Source organism: Eleutherodactylus coqui, chromosome 6 (assembly GCF_035609145.1).
Source record: "Eleutherodactylus coqui strain aEleCoq1 chromosome 6, aEleCoq1.hap1, whole genome shotgun sequence".
Lineage (NCBI taxonomy): Eukaryota > Metazoa > Chordata > Amphibia > Anura > Eleutherodactylidae > Eleutherodactylus > Eleutherodactylus coqui.
In genome coordinates, this window is record NC_089842.1 from 52,455,776 (window position 1) to 52,475,765 (window position 19,990).

The window sequence follows — 19,990 nt, forward strand, 5'->3', positions numbered from 1 at the left end:
CTTCTTGTAATGTCATAAAGTTCAGTTCAGACCACACAATACTCTATATTACATCATGAAACCTACCTGGAATCTGTGCCCCAGTGCATAGCATAGATTTTCGCAAGGTGGCCCCTCAGTGTACGCCTAGTGCGCATCTGAATTCGACCTACTGGATCAATATTGGCTGTGATCTACATTTTTTTTGGTGAGACGGAAGAATAGAAAACAAAGCATTTCATTAGTTATAGACTGAATCATCAGAAAAATAAAACATACGAGGATGATTCTAAAAAAGGAAGCCAATGTAAAGTTCCAAAACTGGGAAGCGTACCTGAGCCAGGGTGGCATCTGCACATGCTTTCCTGGCATCCTAAGGAAGAAAAACATTCGCATTAGTTATATAAAAAGCACAGAAGGCACTTCAGGTCAGACTTGGTATTGACGGTTCATTGTTGTACCCAGAAACGTGGTTTCTACCACTCTAGAGTCCAGGGCACCTAAAGTCAATCGCTGCCCAGTACTGGACCAAGGGAACGCTCAATGCCACGGTGGGGCGGGCTTCATTTAAAAAGAAAGAAAAACTAAAAGGCTTTCATCTGTAAAATTCAGTTTTTCTTAGGATACATTACTTTTATGTCTATTCTGGTGTGCAGGCATTTATTTAGCGCTAAGAGGATGGATATTGCCATAAGTATAGAATACTGTAGGTGCTTGCCACCATTATGGTACCACTAGCCTTCTGACAGGCACAGGGCCGGGAGCACACTACCGTATCATGGCCACCGTTTTACATCCATAATACGGTAGTACGCCCCAGCCTGACCGTAGGTCCCCCAAACTCAGAGTATCATACATTCCTATGATGCTTGAAGTTCGGGTCAGACTGGAATGTAGTTCTACGTTGCGGAAGCAAAACTGCAGCCAATAATATGGTAGTGTGTGCCAGGCCATAATTCAACGTTAATTTCAGATACCCCTTGTTATGGTAACCCAATTACTGTCTAACTGTACCCGAGGTATTCAGAATCAGGCTAGTTATGTGGAAGTCTCTACAGAGCACAAGGTTTTTCAGTGTATTAGGCCTTAAATAAGCTTTCCACTATTTATGACTGGTCCTCAGAATAAGTCATCAATAGTTGATTGGCTGGGGTCCGCCGCTCAGAATCCCTGCCGATTAGCTGAATGAAGAGGCTACGGCACTCAGGTAAGCGCTGCAGCCCCTTTTCAGTCATGTGACATCACGTTCATTGGTGTGAGAGCAGATCAGCGAGTGGGACTGTGTTGCTATACCAGACACAACCACTGTACAACATACGGCACTGTGCATGGACTGAAGCGGCCATGGTTATACCAGTGCTGCAGTCAATCCAACCAGCGGTCATCCTGAGTGGCGGACCTCTACTGATCGACTATTATTAATACTCAGTATAGGTCACCAGTAGTTTAGTCCTAGAAAAACAGTTTCAAACAAGTATAAAACTACTAGTTGAGGTAGTGATGGATTATTAGTTTTTCTCTCCAAATGCACTTTGATGGATTTGTGTTTTAAAATAAAATTCTGGGTATTCGATCCAAGGATTTATTCTCTTACATGAGGAGGGTTTAGGGCATCTGTACACCTTTATCCAGTCACTCAGCCTACAGCTATTCCTCCAGACAAGTGTGCCTTTTGTTCAGGTTAGGATCAGCCATGTTAACTCAACATGCCTATCTGTTCGGAGACCTCCATACGCATAACATGATAGGCCACCACACCAGATCTCAGGGGTATTGATAAGTTTATAGGGGCAGATCGTGAAGGTGTCAAATAGTAAAGTCTCAAATTTAGGCTTAAAATTTCAAGAAATGGTCTTACTTGTAGAATATTAGTATGCAATTAAAAAAAAAAAAAAAGAAAAAAAAACGCCAGGATGCACAGGCAATCTGAGCGTGCTCGCTCATCTCTAATAGGCAACATTGCTCAACGGATACGGTCAGCAGAAACGGGTATCCCTACAAATCGCCTACAATGGAACACCTAGAAGTGCAGCAGTCACCATAGTATAGGGAATGTAATGTAAGAAGGTGGCGCTGTGGCTCTCGGGTACAAGTATTTAGGCAAATTGATGTTTAAATTCAATCCTTTTAAAAAAAACAAAAAAAAAAAACACGCCGGGTGAAGGCAAAACCCCCCCATAACTAATACATGTCACGGCTTCTGAAAAACAGACCTTTCAACGGATATACTAAACTACAGACATCCAGGAAGTCTGCTTCTGGCTGGAGCCAAGCTTTTAATAACTGTTTAGAAGAGCTGAGAATTAATGAAGGCCGAGAACTATTCGCTTTCTGCAACACTGATGTGTACGGAGATCAAGCAAACAGCCGAGATTAATTCCCAGTCAGGTATTTGACCATCTATAGTAGTCCTCTGTTCCTATACTACTTGTTTACCAACCAGAAGCCCGAGGAGCTGCTAAAAAAGCAGTCCACTGCATGAAAGGTTTTCTATGGCCTCGTAACTATGGAACGACATGAGGGCCAGACTGCAATCTCTGGCGGTGTGACCGGCGTCACGCCAAAGTTGCCAAGTAGTCCATGCCTTAGTGTAGTTTGGGAAGGTAAGAGGAGTGACTCCTGACCAGCAGCATTTTGTACTTGATGGAACTCATAAGTCCCGACTAGGAGGTAAGGACAGTGAAGCTGAAGAATAAAAATCAGACACCTTTTTGGGTTGGGGACAAATCCTGGACGGGAGCGAACGATGTCAGAGATCGCTCGTGCAGCTTGTTTATACAGGCAGATAAATCGTTCACTTGCAAATCATTCAGTCGTTCTCTTACTGGCACAGCGAATGATCGGTATCTAGACCGAACAATTCCCCAATGAGCCAGTGAGGATTTTCCTGCTTACGTGAAATGAACGATTTGTGAACGAGTTATCGTTCGATCGTTGGTTGTGTTGACACTGAACGACTGTTCAAATTGGAACGATCCAGCGATTTTTTGAAACAATTGTTCCGTCTAAACGCACCTTTATACATATTTCAACATCCCGCCTTCCTGCAACCAAAGAACGCTCCTCCCTTGGCTGTCATGATAGGTTAGCTTCAGCAGACTCCAGAAACCATAACCATGGCTCCCTACCTCATTGGGGGACTTCTCTGAATTTTCCGCTTTTGATTTCATAACTTTTTTGTTATGTATTATATGAAGGATTATTTGTGGGACAAGCCGAATTTTATAAAAGTACTGTTTAATTACTTTAAAAAAAAAAAAAAAAAAAAGTGGAGGTGGCGGAAAGAAAAAGAAAAAAAAAAAAAAAGATCCCGCTGGATTTGCTTTTACACATCACAGTGTAGGAAAAAAGTCTGCCACGTTAACTGTGTTCTTCGTGTCAATACTAATAAGGCAATTCCAAATGTCTACAGCAATTTAATGTATTACTTTAAAAATTTTGTTAAAAAGTTGTAGTTTTTAGAAGTACATTCATCTTTGCTTTTATTAAAGCTTTTTGGAGACATTGTGCAAGAAAAAGAAAAAAAAAAGCCATTCAGCGATTCACCATGCAAGATAAATATATTTTAATAGTTCGGACTTTTACAGGCACGGTGATACCAATTATGTTTATCTGTAATTTTATAAGAGTAATTGAAAAAAAAGTGTTTTAGAACAATTTTATATTTTTACATTAAATTTAAAATTTTTTTATAAAAATCTTTTATTCCACATAGGTGGCTTGAACCGTCAATTGCTTGCTTCTACAATATAATGCAATACTTCTGTACAGCAGTATATTGTGCATTTCAATGGTAGTCTATTAAAACTAATCCTAGCCACATCTTACTAGACTGTAATCCACAGCAAAACTGGTAACCTTTCCTCTGCTTCAGGCTACCATGTAAAACCCACTGGCACCCGGCAATAGTGTTGTGGGGAAAGGGCAGCGCACTGGAGGCTTCCTGGCTCCGGCTGGCAGCTTAGGCGTGCCATCAACTTTCACAGCGGCATCTGAACCGTTAACATTCGCAATTTGCGCTAGCGCCAATCACAACAGCTAGAGCTGTCAGAAACAGACAGCCCTCACGGTACATTGACAGCGGGGTGGTCTGATTATGGGGTGTTCCAACCAAGCTCGCCTGGAACCTTGAGGCGCCTTACAATTAAATCAAGGGTTCTACACAAGACAGCAGCATCAGGAGACTGAAAGTAGGAACTGCAGACCGATTTCAATCTGCTCAAAGACTCGCAACACGTCAAAATCTAATCCAAACTAGAGTCTGAGGCGAGAAAGTAATGTGTCAAACTTCTCAAACTGGTGGTAGGAATTGTAGTAAAGCCTCATCAGAAGCCGAAAAATGTATTCAAGACAACTGCCCATGCTTTAACCTGATAAAAAAATTATAATTTTAAATATATATATATATATATATATATATATATATATATATATATATTTAGGGTGCATTCACACCTTGAGGAAATGTTGCGGTTTTGCGTTGGAATTTCCGCAGCTTAGACCTATGGTACGGTCACAGCAATTCTTCCCCCTCTACATGCGAGCAGGATTTGCTTTAATCCCAATCACTTTAATAGTAGGTGTGAATGCACCCTGAATATGCAGGAAGACTGAAGCAAGACTGCTAGATCAGACTTTTAACATTTCAATTCTGATACAAAGTCTTCATTTAAGGCATGCAATTGACCAAAACAAAAAAGTATAAAAGTTTATATCTTTGCGTTGCCACGCAGTCTGCAACAAAGGCGCCTCTGATGAAGGATGGATCTTATTCACATTGTAAAACCTCGGCCATAAACTCATGCTTAAACAGTGATCAGCTATTCAAAAGAAGTGGATAAGGGGGGAGAGGAAAAAAAAGAAAGCCTGAGGTTAACCCCTTCAATCTCCTAAAAAATTACATGATACGGGCACTGGGGCAGCCCAGGATCGAATAGCACAATATGATCATTGCGGGGAGGCAACCATAGGAGCCAGGCTGGAGATAACCAAAAATAAAGAAAACCTCACTAAAAGCTGGGCTCAGTATTTTACTCACTCTGATTTGGTTCTTGAGTTGCTCGGCCTCCTGGCGTAGCTGATCAAGTTCACTCATGGTTCTTCTCTAAGATGAAGCTTCTCTACCACCAACACTCAGTTCTGGAAGAAGAAAAACAAAAAAGGGATTAATCATCAACTTCATTCTAATGTCTTGGAATTCAGATCTGCACAAGCGTTTTATGTAGGCGTAAATCCACCCAAAGTGTCAAGCAACCCAACTACACAGAACCTACATGGAGACCATTTGTAAGCAAAATCCTTCCCGAAGAACTCAAGTGAAGACACCAAAAGGAAGACTTGACGGCATCTGAGGCCAAGCAATTTGAGTCAACTTGATGTTTGTTCCAGTTTATGAGCTACCAAACAAAAGATGTAGCAAATTACCCCAACCGATACTTGATAAACTCCATCATACCAAAGGAATGTACAGAAATAGTGGACTCCTTTGGACCATTCCAGAAGCTCCAGTGATTGGAAACCTCACAGACCAGCTGAAGACCATGAAGAAGCTGGATGCAACTCAAGAATCAGCTCAACACCGTTGTAAGGTCCATCCACCGAAGCATTAGAGTTTTTGATAAATTCAAGCTGTAGAGCTCTAAAGTAGGCTTTATACTATTGTCCCCATACATCATCTCATTCCAATTCGTTATCACGTCTACAATGATACTTACAATTCCCCTGAAATACAGGCTCTGGTAAAGTCCTGCTACACAGTGCAGCTATACGTTGTATAGTCCTTTCACCTGTCCTCCATACAATGTCATCTTTAAGCCCGAATAGATCTGAGTTACTCATTCAAATCCGGTTAACACAAAACCGGCTGAGAGAGTCTTAAATTGTCCACTATCCTTCTGACCCTAATCCAACGTTTGCTTTTCTTTATGGGCAAGGACAAAAACTTAAAAAGAAACGGTTCTGAACCCGGTAGGATTGTACAACCGGTTATCAGCTCACTTTCTTTCAGATAGCTCGGGTTTACGGATTTCAATGAAGTCAACAATCCAGATTAACCAAAAAAACTGCTTAGCCCTACAATAATTTATGAAATCAAACAAAACATTAATCCTTTTAAGTTTTCTCAAACTCACTTTTGAACACGCACACAAGATCTCAAGACCTCTAAACCAGGTATGCCCCTAGATGCGATACCACTGCGATGGGGGTAGAAATGTGAGAAACTGCCAGATGGCTAATTCTAGACTAATATACTTAAATCATTAAAGTCAGCCTGATAAGAAAGCCTGCAAAGTAGGCACTAATGACAATCCACTCATCATGGAGGGCTATACAATTAAAGCGAACTGCTGTGTCTGAACCCAGCCAATTCAAGAATAGTATGTACACCACATCAACTCCGCTATACTCCCCATCACAACTTAGAACAAGGGACTTGATCAGATCATCAGGGGACGAAAACTATTAAGTACACCACAAATAAAAAAATAAAGCCTTATGCAACACAAGTTGCGTTCCTGCTACTGAAGTCAACCATAAATCACACTTGTGTCATGTCGGGAAACTGTACCAAACATTCAAGACCCAGCTCACCTCCGGACTCCTGTTGTACCTTTCGGCTTTCAAAGCTCCTATGAACCGCGGACACAATTAGCAAAATGCACCTGAGTGTAAATCTCCTTAATCTTGTTGACGAAAATATTCTGCATGGTTAATGCTCCCTTTGGCAGAGTGGCAGTTTCCTTAAAGAGACATTTACCATCAAACCCCCCTATGTGAATGAGTCACATATGTTGGTCTGGGACAACCAGCTTCTGAAGTTTATATCAAGGGTAGGCAAGGAGATTAGTCCTGGTGTCATCCATTTCTCCCTGGATCCAACATACACACTCGGTTTAGCCCAGCATTCATATAGGTTTTCACATTTATTGCCAGACAGCTCTGGTGTCCACTTATTTCAGGGAGAACAAAAAGATTTGAAATCCAACATTCCAGATCCATCTTTTCCCTGACATCAGTCAGAAAATCGGGGGGTCTTTATACATGTCCTGATGAGACTGGCAGGTTCAGACAACTTTTACCCAATGGGTATGGGGGTCTTAATGGGGCTGTCCACATGTGAATTATTAAAGGGCTTTTCCAAGTTTTTCTTTTATATAGGTTCTGGGCCTCTTGAGACCAAAACAATTACTCACTGTAGTGCCGGACATGGGCTTTAATGCCACGGCATGTAATAGGTGATGTCCCGTAAACCTGTTACGTGGACCTCTAATGTAGAAGTCCTGATACAGGTTTACGGGATGTCACTCGCAATGTCCCTGTCTGGCCTCTTATTTGCAAAGTCACGCGAGTTGTTTACCCTAATGACTGCTGCCGAATATGTATAGAAAGCTGGAGCGGTGGCAAGCCGTAATGAGGGAGCTGTGCGCAGTGGGAAACAATGGTGCCCCCCCCCTACTCCAATTGGGTCGTCCCCTCACTGCCATTACTTTTAATGGGAAAACCCCTTTAATTATCCACTCTCAGGATAGGTCATCAATAGTTTATCAGTTGGGGTCCACCAATGTGGGGCTACGGTCAGCATGTACAGAGCTTGAAGCAGACAAAGCCTTACACTTTGCAAGCATCAGGATTGACATTTCAACCTCTTAAGAGTAGAGACATTTTATAGAATCCGTTTAAGTTTAGGCCGGCCTCAGACAGCAGTAATTCACACAACCTGCAATTTTCCTTGTGCGCGTATTCTGCACAATCCATGCAAGCAGCAGCATGATAGATTGATATAGTGTATTCCATGCGCAAAACCTGTGCGCAGAACACGCTTAATGTTTGTGTGAGCGTTTACATGTAACAATTACACGCATCAGCCAACTAAAAATCTCCACTTTCAATTGTTCGAATCCTAAAATTGAATAGTTCATATAATGACTGGATTAGTTATCATTGTGGACCGTTCTATAAATGGCGGACAATGAGAAAAACATCAGCTTCACGGTAAATACAAATGGCTTTCCTAAGCGGCACCAAATGCCAATTCACCATAAAAGCTCCTTTCCAGACTAGACAATGCAAACACTTCTACAAAGGTTGAGCGACCCCAAAATTATGGGCCCTCTGCGACTCTTGCACCAGTACAGAAGACTAATGACCCATTTACTAATAGATTAGTTACATTTACAGTTGAATGCAGATCAGCACAATCTTCCTTTCATAACTTTGCAGACAGGATTCTTAGTGGCCGGGGCATTAGATAGGAACTTCCTAGAAAGACCCCCTGGGAAGGAGCGCAGGAGGAAATGGAGAAGACCCACAAAGCACTGCACTGGGTTTTTTTCAGCCCCAACATTAGACATGCCAAGTATTAAGATGCTCTAATGAGATCTAAAGAAAACGCTGTGTTAGGACAATAGAAGATTATACTCCCAGTGAACTGCGCGAGGGGTGGGGTAGAAACAAGTGAAAACTAAACCACCAGAGCCGTCAGACTAGATGATCAACAAAGCTTCTGCAAGGTCTCGGCTCCTCGACCAGAGAAGACCAAGTCGTTCCAAGATTCAGAAGACAACTAGAAAATGACAATATATACTAAAAAGTTACCAAGTCCCCTTTGTACAGTGTGATAACCAAGGGCAAACTCCATCCAGCCTGCAGAATAAAGTTCTCTAACCCCACATGGCTGGAGCGATGGGAAGAGAAAACATTACTGGAAACACTACAGACTTCAGAAGGACCCCTTCCAGACAATAGATTCTTCAGTTTTCCATCTCAGCCATCTAAGTGCCTTGCCTTCTCTTTCCCCACCAACGAGGGCTTGTGTATATATTTTAATGGTAATTAGGTGTAATGAGAAAACACATTCTTCTTTTGGGGGTTTTATGGAGTTAATAGTACGATAAAGAGACAGGTTTACTTTATTCTGCAGGTCCGTACTATTACGGTAATACCAAATTCATAGTTTTACTACTTTTTAAAAAGTAGTTTGTATTTGAGAGCTAGGACTTATTTTCAGCCACCTGGGCTGGTTGTCTTGTACAGCGAGCTGCCGCAGAACAATTCTAGGGTACCTGTGACTTTCCCATCACTTTTAATTCACGTTTAGGTGACGGGTGCCTTAAAAAAAGCGATCCTGGCATTCTGCATATTTTTCCTTCTATGGCGTTCCCTGTGCAGGTTAAGGCCTCCTTCCCACGAACAGATTTACGCTGAGTAATCCGCGGCGAAAATCCGCTGCGTTGCCCGCTGCTATTAGGTTCTATTGGACCTAATAGCACAATGCGGAATTCCGCACCGTGAAATCCCCCGTCCTCACCCGTGGCATGCTCTATTTGCCGCGGGTGTACGCGCTGACGGCTTGCATTGCAGTCAATGGAAGCCGTCCGTTCACGCTATCTCCTGCTGTAACACAGCGGAAGATAGCGTGAAAACGCTTTCCCGCCTACCGCCGCCGCATCATATGACGCGGCCGGCGCGTCACGTGACACGGCCGGCCGCGTCATGTGACGCGGCGGCGGTGGGCAGGGAAGCGTCTTCACGCTATCTTCCGCTGGTAAGTATGGGGTCTCTGGGAGGCGCCGTGACGGGCTTCGCAGCGGAATATGCCGCGGCGGAGCCCGTCACGCTCGTGTGAAGCCGGCCTAAGTGGTGCAATATTTTAATAGTTCTCACTTTAAGAACATTGCGATAAATTGCGTTGCGGAATCCGCCATTCAAGCTACCCATGGACAATCATGGGCGCCGACAGCTGAATTTAAGAATGCGGACTTCATTTGCAGACCTTTTGGCCTGGAAAAACAAATTGCAGCATGCTCCGTTTTGCTGCGGGTCCCGCAACGGTTTGCTGCCGTTGCAGTCAATAGAAGCCATCCAATCCGCGGCCGGCCGGCAGCTAACACTGCAGATGGGCCGAGAGAAAGCAGGAGATTTAATGGAAAAAAAAGAACTCCACTGCACATGTGCGGCGGCATGCCCACATTGGCAGTGTAGAGGATGGAAGACCCACACAGAGGATCCGGACGCATATTTGGTATTTCAGCCGCACTTCAGTAGCGGTGAGCGATTCCAGCGACTTGATTTGTTGTTGGGTACACACCCCCCTTTGGAGATGTGCACGAGTGGCTGGTCCGTTAAATAAGCAGCAGCAGGGCCGTAGGAGGGTCGGCAACTAACCCCAACCCCCCGAGGGTCAGCAACTAACCCCAACCCCCCCGCAGGTCTCCTGAAGTAGCACTCGTGCACATCTCCAAACGGGAGGGGGGGGTGTGTACCTAACAACCCTCCCACCAGAGGAATCTGACCAGCCAATGGACATGAGGCCGAAATCTCACAAAATAAAGAGAAACCTTGATAAATTCCCTTTCTGATTAAGATGGGAATATTTTCCTAGTGTCGCCTATATGCAATACAATCTATTTTGAGCGCAAAACCCCTTAGCGATCACCGATGTACGCGCACATTTTTTTGACTAATTAAAATCTAAGAGTATCTCCGTAATCGATGTCTTTGTATTGGACTTCTCTCCCAGCTTTACGTGGTCAAACTACAACATGAAACTTGGCCGTTTGTTTTTGTTCTTGACAGGCAAAAACATGTGAAACCTGTTTTCTAACAAGTATTAAAAAGGAAAGAGAAAAAAAATTGCGTGTAAAACACGCGGGGTTTTGTTTAGCACGCAGCACACGTGGATATAAACTCTGCGCTGATCGGAAAATCCCTAACATTTCAATGACGACAAACGACCATTAAGGAACATAAAAACATTCAACAAGCGCCATCATCGCTACCAACTGTAGGGTCAAGGGCACTCAGAACTACGACTGCGGTACGGCCAGTGGGACAATACTAACAGACTAATGGGCAAGATAAACCGCGACGAGCAGTAGCGTTTTTTTATTATTTCACTTGGCATGCATTGACATTGAATTGGGCAGTTTTGATCCTTCAAGGATAACGACGCCTCTAGCCAGCCTTCTGCCACGGCTCATCAGTCAGCAAATCGGGACGACACCCATTTATACCAAAGGATTAACCGCAAACAATTTGCGAGAAAGTCAATCAGTAATAAGCTAATTATCCCTGATCGGTCGCTGCACAAGTTAACACCCAACAATTACCGTACGAACCATTTGTTCTAATGATTACTTGCACGATAATTGCGCCGTGTAAATATCTATTTTATGCTAGAATCCCAATATCAGCGATTACAAAAGAGAATGCTTCTTCAAAACACAAATGCTGGCGGCACACGGGGCGGATTTGCATTGCGGAATCCAGAGCGGGCATCCGCCTCCAGATCCCGCAGCAAATACCACCCATAGCGTGCAATGGCAAAACGCGTTTTCCACTACACAGGCGGAAATCAATTGCGATTTTCATTTGCGAGCGGATGCTCTATTTCTCTGTGGCTCCTGCATGGAAGGCTTCCATATTGAAGTCAACGGAGGCAGTCCTACCCGCGGCCCTTCTGAAAGGTTGCAGGTACCTGTGTCGTTGCTAGGCGGGATTTAAAAAAAAACAAAAAAACAAAACTGTACTGCGCATGTCCATGAGGGCCATCCGTAGTACAGGTGGTGAGAGAAAAAGCAGGTATGCACAGGGTTGGATTCCGCTGCGGGCTCCTGAATCCAACCAGTCCGCGTGCAGCCGGCCTTATATGAACCCAGCCTGTAACACTAGAGCCCTAGACCTACTAGGGAATGCATGGAGGAACACTCTGGCGTTCTTGTGAAAACACAAGTGAAGCCGTGCGGCCGACAATCCGCCGCAGCAGAATCTCCTGCTTCTGAGGATGCAGCAGAAAACTTTCAAGCATTAAGTGCAACTTAGGAGGATTGTGAGAAATCTGAAGCCGCCGGGAGTGCAGGAAGCCTTCTAGAAGAAGCTCAGCACACAGCAGCCGTCGGCTCCACGCACTCGCTGCGGCTCGGAGAGGAAAAGGTGTGGTTAATCAGCCTTGGGTGTGGGTTCCTCCAGCAATCACGATTACTTGTTTCACCATGACAAACAGAAAAACACACTCCAAACGCTGAAGCGGATGTGGAGGGCATCGCCTAAGTGGCCACGCTCTGGTAAGAGGGTGATATGTAGTTCTTGGACCCCATCCAGCACCCGACTAGCCCACCCCAGAACAAACTGTCCAGGGTTCCTGGTTTTGTCCTGATCAGTTCTGTCTTCGCCAGGACGGATCTCTAACTTATAATTATACAATTTATAGTCTGTAGTTGTAGGATGGTTGTCTCCCTGGGGGTGACAACCGTACAGGAGGGGTTGTAGGAGGCGGCACGGCCGCACACTGTTATGGGCCGGTCTGTGTCCATGACTGCGGTGCTGGCAGACCTCATTTCTACGGCAAACTATACGGTACGTTTATAGCTTGACAAAAAATTTTTGTTTGCCACAATTTTCACATCTATTGCAAAATCGCCAAAAAACTAACTTAATGTAAAATGTATGCGCTGCCTAAGGGCTCGTTCCCACAAGCGTATGTGTAAAACGCTCCATGGATCACGCCGTGCTTTACCGCCATGGCAGCCGGCTATCGCCATGTATAGCAGTGATACTGCACTCTAGATGACAGCGGTTCTCACGCACGCGTTCACGTGTAGTGACTTAAAAAAAAGTATTTTAAATTCCCCGTTTTGACTCCTAGCAGCAGTATATGGACAGCATTGAATAAACGTACCCACCGCGTACGCACTAAACACAGAGGACCGAACATTTCAGTGGGTTATCTGCCCATGTGAAAGTGCCGCTGATCACATGATAGGTGCTAAAAGAGCGCATCTCCAAAAATCTGCTCCTGCACGGCTGTGTGTAGAAAGCAGCCAACGACGGATCTGAATGTGCCTGAGCGACCTATGGACCCGTGCGGCAGACATAGTGGCTGGTGAACCTTGATCAGGGTTAGTTTTCAGAAGAAAAGCTGTTGGTGAAAAAAAGAAAAAAAAAAATCCTTCAGGGTAGCTTCATATGTAACAGATTTTGATGCGTTTTGACACGGATGTGCAGCGGATTTCACCCTTTGAATGAGGTGCCGTCCGCTGCAGATTCAAGTCAATCAGCATCAATGGTATATTTTGTGCACATTTTCCTCCACATGTGAACACACCCCGAGACACAGAACAGGGCTGAAGCCGAAATAGTGTGCTGCTCATAAATCAACTGGACCCAGAGACGGGCAATTAGCAGCCTTGGGGTGACGGGTCTCTCCGCTTCTACCCAAGCATCATTAGAAGGCAGCTGGATGGGGTGCCAGCTATAGACACGAGTCCTCTACACCATTAGCGGTGGCATATGTCAGCCGTTGACCCCCAATCCTTATGGGAACAGTTCATGCACAGGTTATTACAAATGATCTTCTCAATTCGAAACCATCATAACTGACATTTAATGACACTCGGATACATAAATCTGATATCAATGGAAAACAAAACGTTTTGTTGCACAACATCAAAAATGTTTCGCCATCAGAGGTGTATAACGTGCCCCCGTGTCACCGGACACACATGTTGTAGCGTATCACAAATGCCTGATGCAATGGCTTCTGGGATGCTGCAGATCAGGCATGGTGGGTGGTAAGGGGGGCTTGTAGACTAAGGCCAATCTCACATGCATTCAGAAACCGCAGCTTGAAATTATGGCATTTTAATCGCATTTTTGAACGCATGTCCCATCGATTTTTATCGCACCCCATCATCATTGTGTTGGGTGATGAGGTGCGTTAAAAAGCGCTAAAATGTGCAAAAACAGAACAGAACATGTTTAAAGAAATGCATGTCTGTGAGGCCCTACTGAAGTCAAGGGCGGTGTTGTGCTGCGGTTAGTGCAGCGCTTGGGATGCCGCGCTAATCATGGTAAAAAAAAGTGGCATGTGTGAGCGACCCAATACTCCCCCAGAGGGGAATCACAAGGCGTAAGGTCCGGGGAACGTGGAGGCCAAGGGAGAGATTCACTATCATCACCACCTGCTCGGCCGATCCTTCTGTTCGGTAGTCGCCTATTGAGCTCACCTCTGACCTCATTGTGAAAATGATGGGAGGTTCCGTCCTGTTGGGAGATGGAACCTGGGATTTCCTGTTCCGGCTGCAGCAGAAGCCATATCTGTAGCGCCCGGGTACGAGATCCCCGGATTGTTTCCTGATGGAAGAGGCGGCTGCACAGTTTCCTACAGGTTACAGCACAAAACACATTCCCCTTGGCGGAGTCGCGCATACGCTCCCCGCAGACGGGTGGGCTCACCTCCCCCAGATTTTGACATTACGTTTTGCTGAGCGCGAAAGGTGGAAGGCGGCTTCATCACTTAACAATAAAAATTCCATGAAACCATCGTTCCACTACAGTTTGCATCCCCTCGTGAAAAGAACGTTTCTTCGCTTGGCTCAGGGCCGGTAACAATTACAGTCGGTAGGGATAACATAGCAAACATTTGCGCAGATTCCTCTACAAGGTCAATCCGACGGTGGATTTCTGAGGACTTTGTGTAAGACTCGCAGGGACGCGCTTCGCTGTTTCCACGCTTACTGGTGGATGGCCGGATGATTTATGCTTACAGATGCAACCTTTTCCCTTAATATCGGAGTACCCCTTTCAAATTGTGCGCCCGCCGGGTGGAGCTTCACCAAGCTTTGTTCATAAATGACGTTGCACACTGATAACAGACTTGGAGACGTGAAAATTATTTTGTCTCACAGCGACAACTACGGTGAAATAAAACTTTCTGGGCCTCATTTAGCAGAACGGTCTACATAAGACGTCCTCCTAGTCCGTAGCAACCAATCACAGGGCAGCTTTCAGTTTACCCCAGCAGCTTGAGAACAAGCAGATAGAACAAGTGTTTCCTTGGATCCAGCGTTGGATGAAACTCCCAGAAATCCCATCCACTCCACAGAAACCCCCCGCTGTAAACCGCCCTGCGCTATAATCTTGTCTGCAGGACGTTCGCTGCCGGTTCTCACCGCAAATTTAGCCCCTTCATATGTAGGAGTGACATCCGCAGCGAAACAGTCAGAGCAGATTTTGCGCTACAGATTCATGGTGGTTTTTATGCTGCAGGCAATCACATACCTGCGGGGGTCATTCACACAAGCAGATTCAGGGTGTGAAAATTCGCACCATTTTCACTGTGCGTCTAGGTGCGTGCTGTTTCACACGAGCGCGACACACAAATTCAAGAACCACCAACACGTGGATACACACGCGTCATGCGTATTCACGGCGTTAGACACTCCTACACTTATGGACGATTTTCGTACGTGAATATTAACCAAAATGGGGCATTCTTCAATGCTTTACATGTATAAAAAAAATGCAATTCTGAAAACACCAATGCAAGTCAATACGTCCGTGTAAATAAGCCCGTACCCGTAAAATCACGTGGTCAGTGACAATCTGAGAATTGCGGACATGCAGGGCAGGTTTTCCCACCTTTTCTCGTGAGTGTTTACCCTGGCGGGCGAAAAAAACGTTCTAGAGGACATGACACAATTTTCACCTACGTGAGGAAAGCGCATTAGATTTGGGTGGTGGAAGGTGGGCGACATCCCGTAAAGCTCAGCGCGGGGAAGGAAACTATAGAATAAGAAAGACCCTCACAGAGTAGCCCCCCGACATAACGTCGCGTCTCCACTACAACTGACATTATCTATATTAGCCACTCAAAATGGTTCTAGATCCATTATAGTCCGACGTACTTCTATTAAGTGTTACCACGTAGAAAGCCATTTGAGAGCGGCGCTGCGGGCCGCGGCCGTCATGCAGAACAGTCACCTTACAATGGATTCTCTCTCAATGGGAATAGCGCTTCCTTCCTTCTCTAAGAGGAACCGAGAAAACATCCCCTCCGCCGCCTGCCAGCATCAGATATCCCGGCTGCGCGGCGATATGGCGGACTTTACTGTCTCCCTACAACAAAACACGCCTTTTTAATAACCATTTTTACATTGAGAAAAATAAGCCCAATGCACCACAAGGAAGGACTACTGTACCCAGCAAGGCCCAATGCACCACAAGGAAGGACCACTGTACCCAGCAAGGCCCAATGCACCACAAGGAAGGACCACTGTACCCAGCAAGGCCCAATGCACCACAAGGAAGGACCACTGTACCCAGCAAGGCCCAATGCACCACAAGGAAGGACCACTGTACCCAGCAAGGCCCAATGCACCACAAGGAAGGACCACTGTACCCAGCAAGGCCCAATGCACCACAAGGAAGGACCACTGTACCCAGCAAGGCCCAATGCACCACAAGGAAGGACCACTGTACCCAGCAAGGCCCAATGCACCACAAGGAAGGACCACTGTACCCAGCAAGGCCCAATGCACCACAAGGAAGGACCACTGTACCCAGCAAGGCCCAATGCACCACAAGGAAGGACCACTGTACCCAGCAAGGCCCAATGCACCACAAGGAAGGACCACTGTACCCAGCAAGGCCCAATGCACCACAAGGAAGGACCACTGTACCCAGCAAGGCCCAATGCACCACAAGGAAGGACCACTGTACCCAGCAAGGCCCAATGCACCACAAGGAAGGACCACTGTACCCAGCAAGGCCCAATGCACCACAAGGAAGGACCACTGTACCCAGCAAGGCCCAATGCACCACAAGGAAGGACCACTGTACCCAGCAAGGCCCAATGCACCACAAGGAAGGACCACTGTACCCAGCAAGGCCCAATGCACCACAAGGAAGGACTACTGTACCCAGCAAGGCCCAATGCACCACAAGGAAGGACTACTGTACCCAGCAAGGCCCAATGCACCACAAGGAAGGACTACTGTACCCAGCAAGGCCTCATCTCATCAAGAGGAAACGTACAAGTGTATTCCCCATTGTCCATCCCTACCAGCGGTTTCCCAGCCTGTGCAAGAGAACATGAAGTGAAGGACTACCAAGAGGCGCTCGTCCCATCGGGCTGAGAGCTCTGGACAGTTAGGGAATGTATCATCTTCTATATAAAGCGCAAAATCTGTTTGTGTCGTATACAAATCCACAGTTCTGGCCTGATGTGAGTGATATTTTGCATGAGCGTTCTTCTGCACCAGGCGACTAACACTGGCGGCCATCTTGCCCAGGCGATAGTTAAAGGGGTTGCAGCTACAATGCCATCTGAACCACGTTAGCGGTTACTTGGTATATACACATCTGACAGACCTGAAGCCAACAATCATTCTGCCGGCTGTAACTGTTCCAACGAGAAGCGTGTGATTGTCATTCGTCAGCTTACGTTTATCGTCTCATCTAAACCCCGCTTACAGCAATGACTTATCTTCTGCATTGTGTCTGCGGGCCATGCGGCACACGGTGCTATGCTGCCAGCTTAGGATCAATATTTGTGGTGACACAATCCCTTTTAAGCAAGTCCGTTCCCAAGAGCCGGGTATATTTGTTCCAGAATCTACACCTCTTCCTGTAGTAAACCTGCTGGGCTATGAGGTCCTCACCTACCCACTTAACACGGCCTACCTCTCGGCACTGAAAAATTGCTAGAAGTTGCATTCTTGGGCAAATGTGGTGCCAAAATTTGCAACTACTTCAATGCCAGTTTCCAACTGAAAAATCCCCCCATGCTCGGTACCTACATACCTAAGACAAAGGGCGGCACACATCATCCGGCCTCCTGTTACACGACTACCTCCTTGTCATTACAATCCACATCCCGGCATCGTGAAGAGCGATGACATCAGCGGTGAGCGCCCGCTTTCACGCTGCAAAGTCACAAAAATAACCCAAAGGGGAAAACAATACAACTAGAAATTAATGGTTCCGTCAACCCGAAAGCCTGACAGTTCAGAAATCGTAATCCCCAACGCAACCAAAGTGGCAACCAACCACCCAAAACCCTCTGTGCCTGTTTGCTATAGGCATAACATGAAGCGAACACGCTGTACTCCTACAGCGCCGTATTTTATACCCGCACTACGTCTCGTAACCTTTTCATGTTGTTCAGGTGCTTATGCCTCCCCCTCCAGAGAATTGCCAAACAAACAGGTCCGTCCGCAGGGTAAACACGCCAATTAATCAGAAGCCAAACACCTGGTAACTAGCAAGTAATCGGCGCCTCTGTGCAAAGCAACGACGAGGAGACAGAATCCATCCCAGCCAGGTCTCATCCGTGGAAGGCAGTTCCTCGTCACTGACTCCAAATTAGACGAATGCTGTAACTTCCTAATCGCGCACCTTACAGAGTTGAAATGGCGCAATTCAGGGTACGTCACAGCGCGTATACACCGCATATGTATCACCACAGATTCACAGAAGGAAAGACGTGCAGAGTAATACAAATAAAAGAAAAGTGACCCGTTCCGTGTAATGCGCTCTATAGTGTTCAGTATACATCCAGCGTGGCGGTTTATGCTACGGACGTTTGCAGCGGAGTCCCCCCTTTAAATGAGCTGGACTCGCTCCGGGTTGTCAGTTGTCGCATGTGGTGTTCCATTAAAATGTTTTTCAGATATTTATTGGTGGGGGTCAGACTTAATCCCACGGATCAGCTGATTGAGGGGGCGCAGCGCTCCAGCGAGCACCATGTCCTCTTTATTGGGACAGTTGCGCACATTTGTGCTTGGTTCACATGAACGGAGCCGTAATATCAGGAACAGACGTTACAATAGTTGTGCTCGCTGGATCCCCGCAGCTCCTTCAATCAGTTGATCTATGGAGGTGTTAGGAGTTGGATCCCTCAGAGATCTGATACTGAAGAGACCAAGTATAGACCAAGAATATCAAAGTGCTAAACACCCTCTTAAAAGGGCCTCCATCATCACCTTTGAGTCCCATAAATTAACTTATAGGGCTTAAAAGGAGAACGGGGGTCTCTGAGGAACTGTTTTACACTCACTGGGTTCTCCGTTCCAGCGCTGAGCCCCCAAGGAGTCAGCAGGCGCACACAAAGTGACTCTTCGTAATGCTGTGTGCATAAGCACTTTCATTGATCTCTATTGGAAAGCAATGGAGCTAGGAAAACAGCGAGTCTGAGGCACCGCATCCTCAGTAACAGAAGAAACATAATAGGAAGTGGGTGATGACTCAGGCTGGTCATAGAAGTCTATGGAAAGGAGAATGGGAGGAGCAGCAGCCGAGAGACATAAGGAAAAAACTCAAGACATGTTGCTGCATCTCATAGGGTTCACAGCTACTGTAATCACATCTACACTGCTCACCATTACTGTATATTGTCCACCATGCTGCGGTTATTTCTGTGAGTGCTACAGACTGAGGAAGCAGAAGATGCCGTTTTCTCCACGCGCATTGTATAGAAGACATTTCAGTAGCAGTCTCCTCCCCCCAGGTCAGAGGGAACGGAGAATTGGAATCTGCAGAGAGCAATACTGGTCGTAATAGCCAGAAATAGTGTTATACCTCATGTATACACTGCAGCTTATACTGAAAGGTCAACTGAAAGTGTGGGCATGCTTTAAGGACATACTATACAGTCTGTAGAGAAACTCATGTGCAAGAATGGGGTTTATATTCCATCTTGCAACGCACAAATCTTGCCCGATTTTCTCGGCTCTGTGAAAACAGACTTAGTCTTGGTTTTCAATTAACTGTCTTCCATTTGAGCAGTGGGTTTCTCAAAAATATAATATCTATCTATCAGCTTATAACGTGTTAATGATACATCCCCCAACATTTTTGGCCATGTAATGTCACTGACCCAACGTTACAGATCAGATGTTCTTAAGCCAAAACAAAGCCCATGAAGCTTTGCGGTGTCCGAACGTCAGACGCTCTCCTGCGAGCAGCGCAAGCTTCCGCCAAATAACCTTATTCTGAAATGTAGTTCACCGTCTTTCCTTGGGGTGATTAAAACAAAAAAAAGCGAATCTAGGACACAGGCAGAACCTACTGAATGAAATGCATGTTTAAGAGTTAGCACATTCCTTGATACATTCCAACCCTTCGCCTTTTATATGGAGAAGTCGATCTGGTTACAAGACACATTTCAGCTGCTCGGTGTTTCTAGTAACTGTCAGTTACAATAGATGCAGCGGTCCGCAATGCACCCAGCGGA

At 45.7% G+C, this 19,990-nt stretch overlaps 1 protein-coding gene across 1 annotated transcript in view; it reads right to left on the reverse strand.

Annotated features, from left to right (window-relative positions):
• Positions 1–19,990, reverse strand: part of GNB1 (G protein subunit beta 1) — a 66,825-nt gene that overhangs the window by 25,056 nt on the left and 21,779 nt on the right. Inside the window, exons 2-4 of the mRNA XM_066606835.1 lie at positions 5,018–5,118; positions 314–352; positions 67–173 (exon numbers count right to left, since the gene is read on the reverse strand). Of these exons, the coding sequence (XP_066462932.1) occupies positions 67–173; positions 314–352; positions 5,018–5,074 (203 nt within the window). The 5' untranslated portion in view covers positions 5,075–5,118. The remainder of the gene's footprint in view (positions 1–66; positions 174–313; positions 353–5,017; positions 5,119–19,990) is intronic.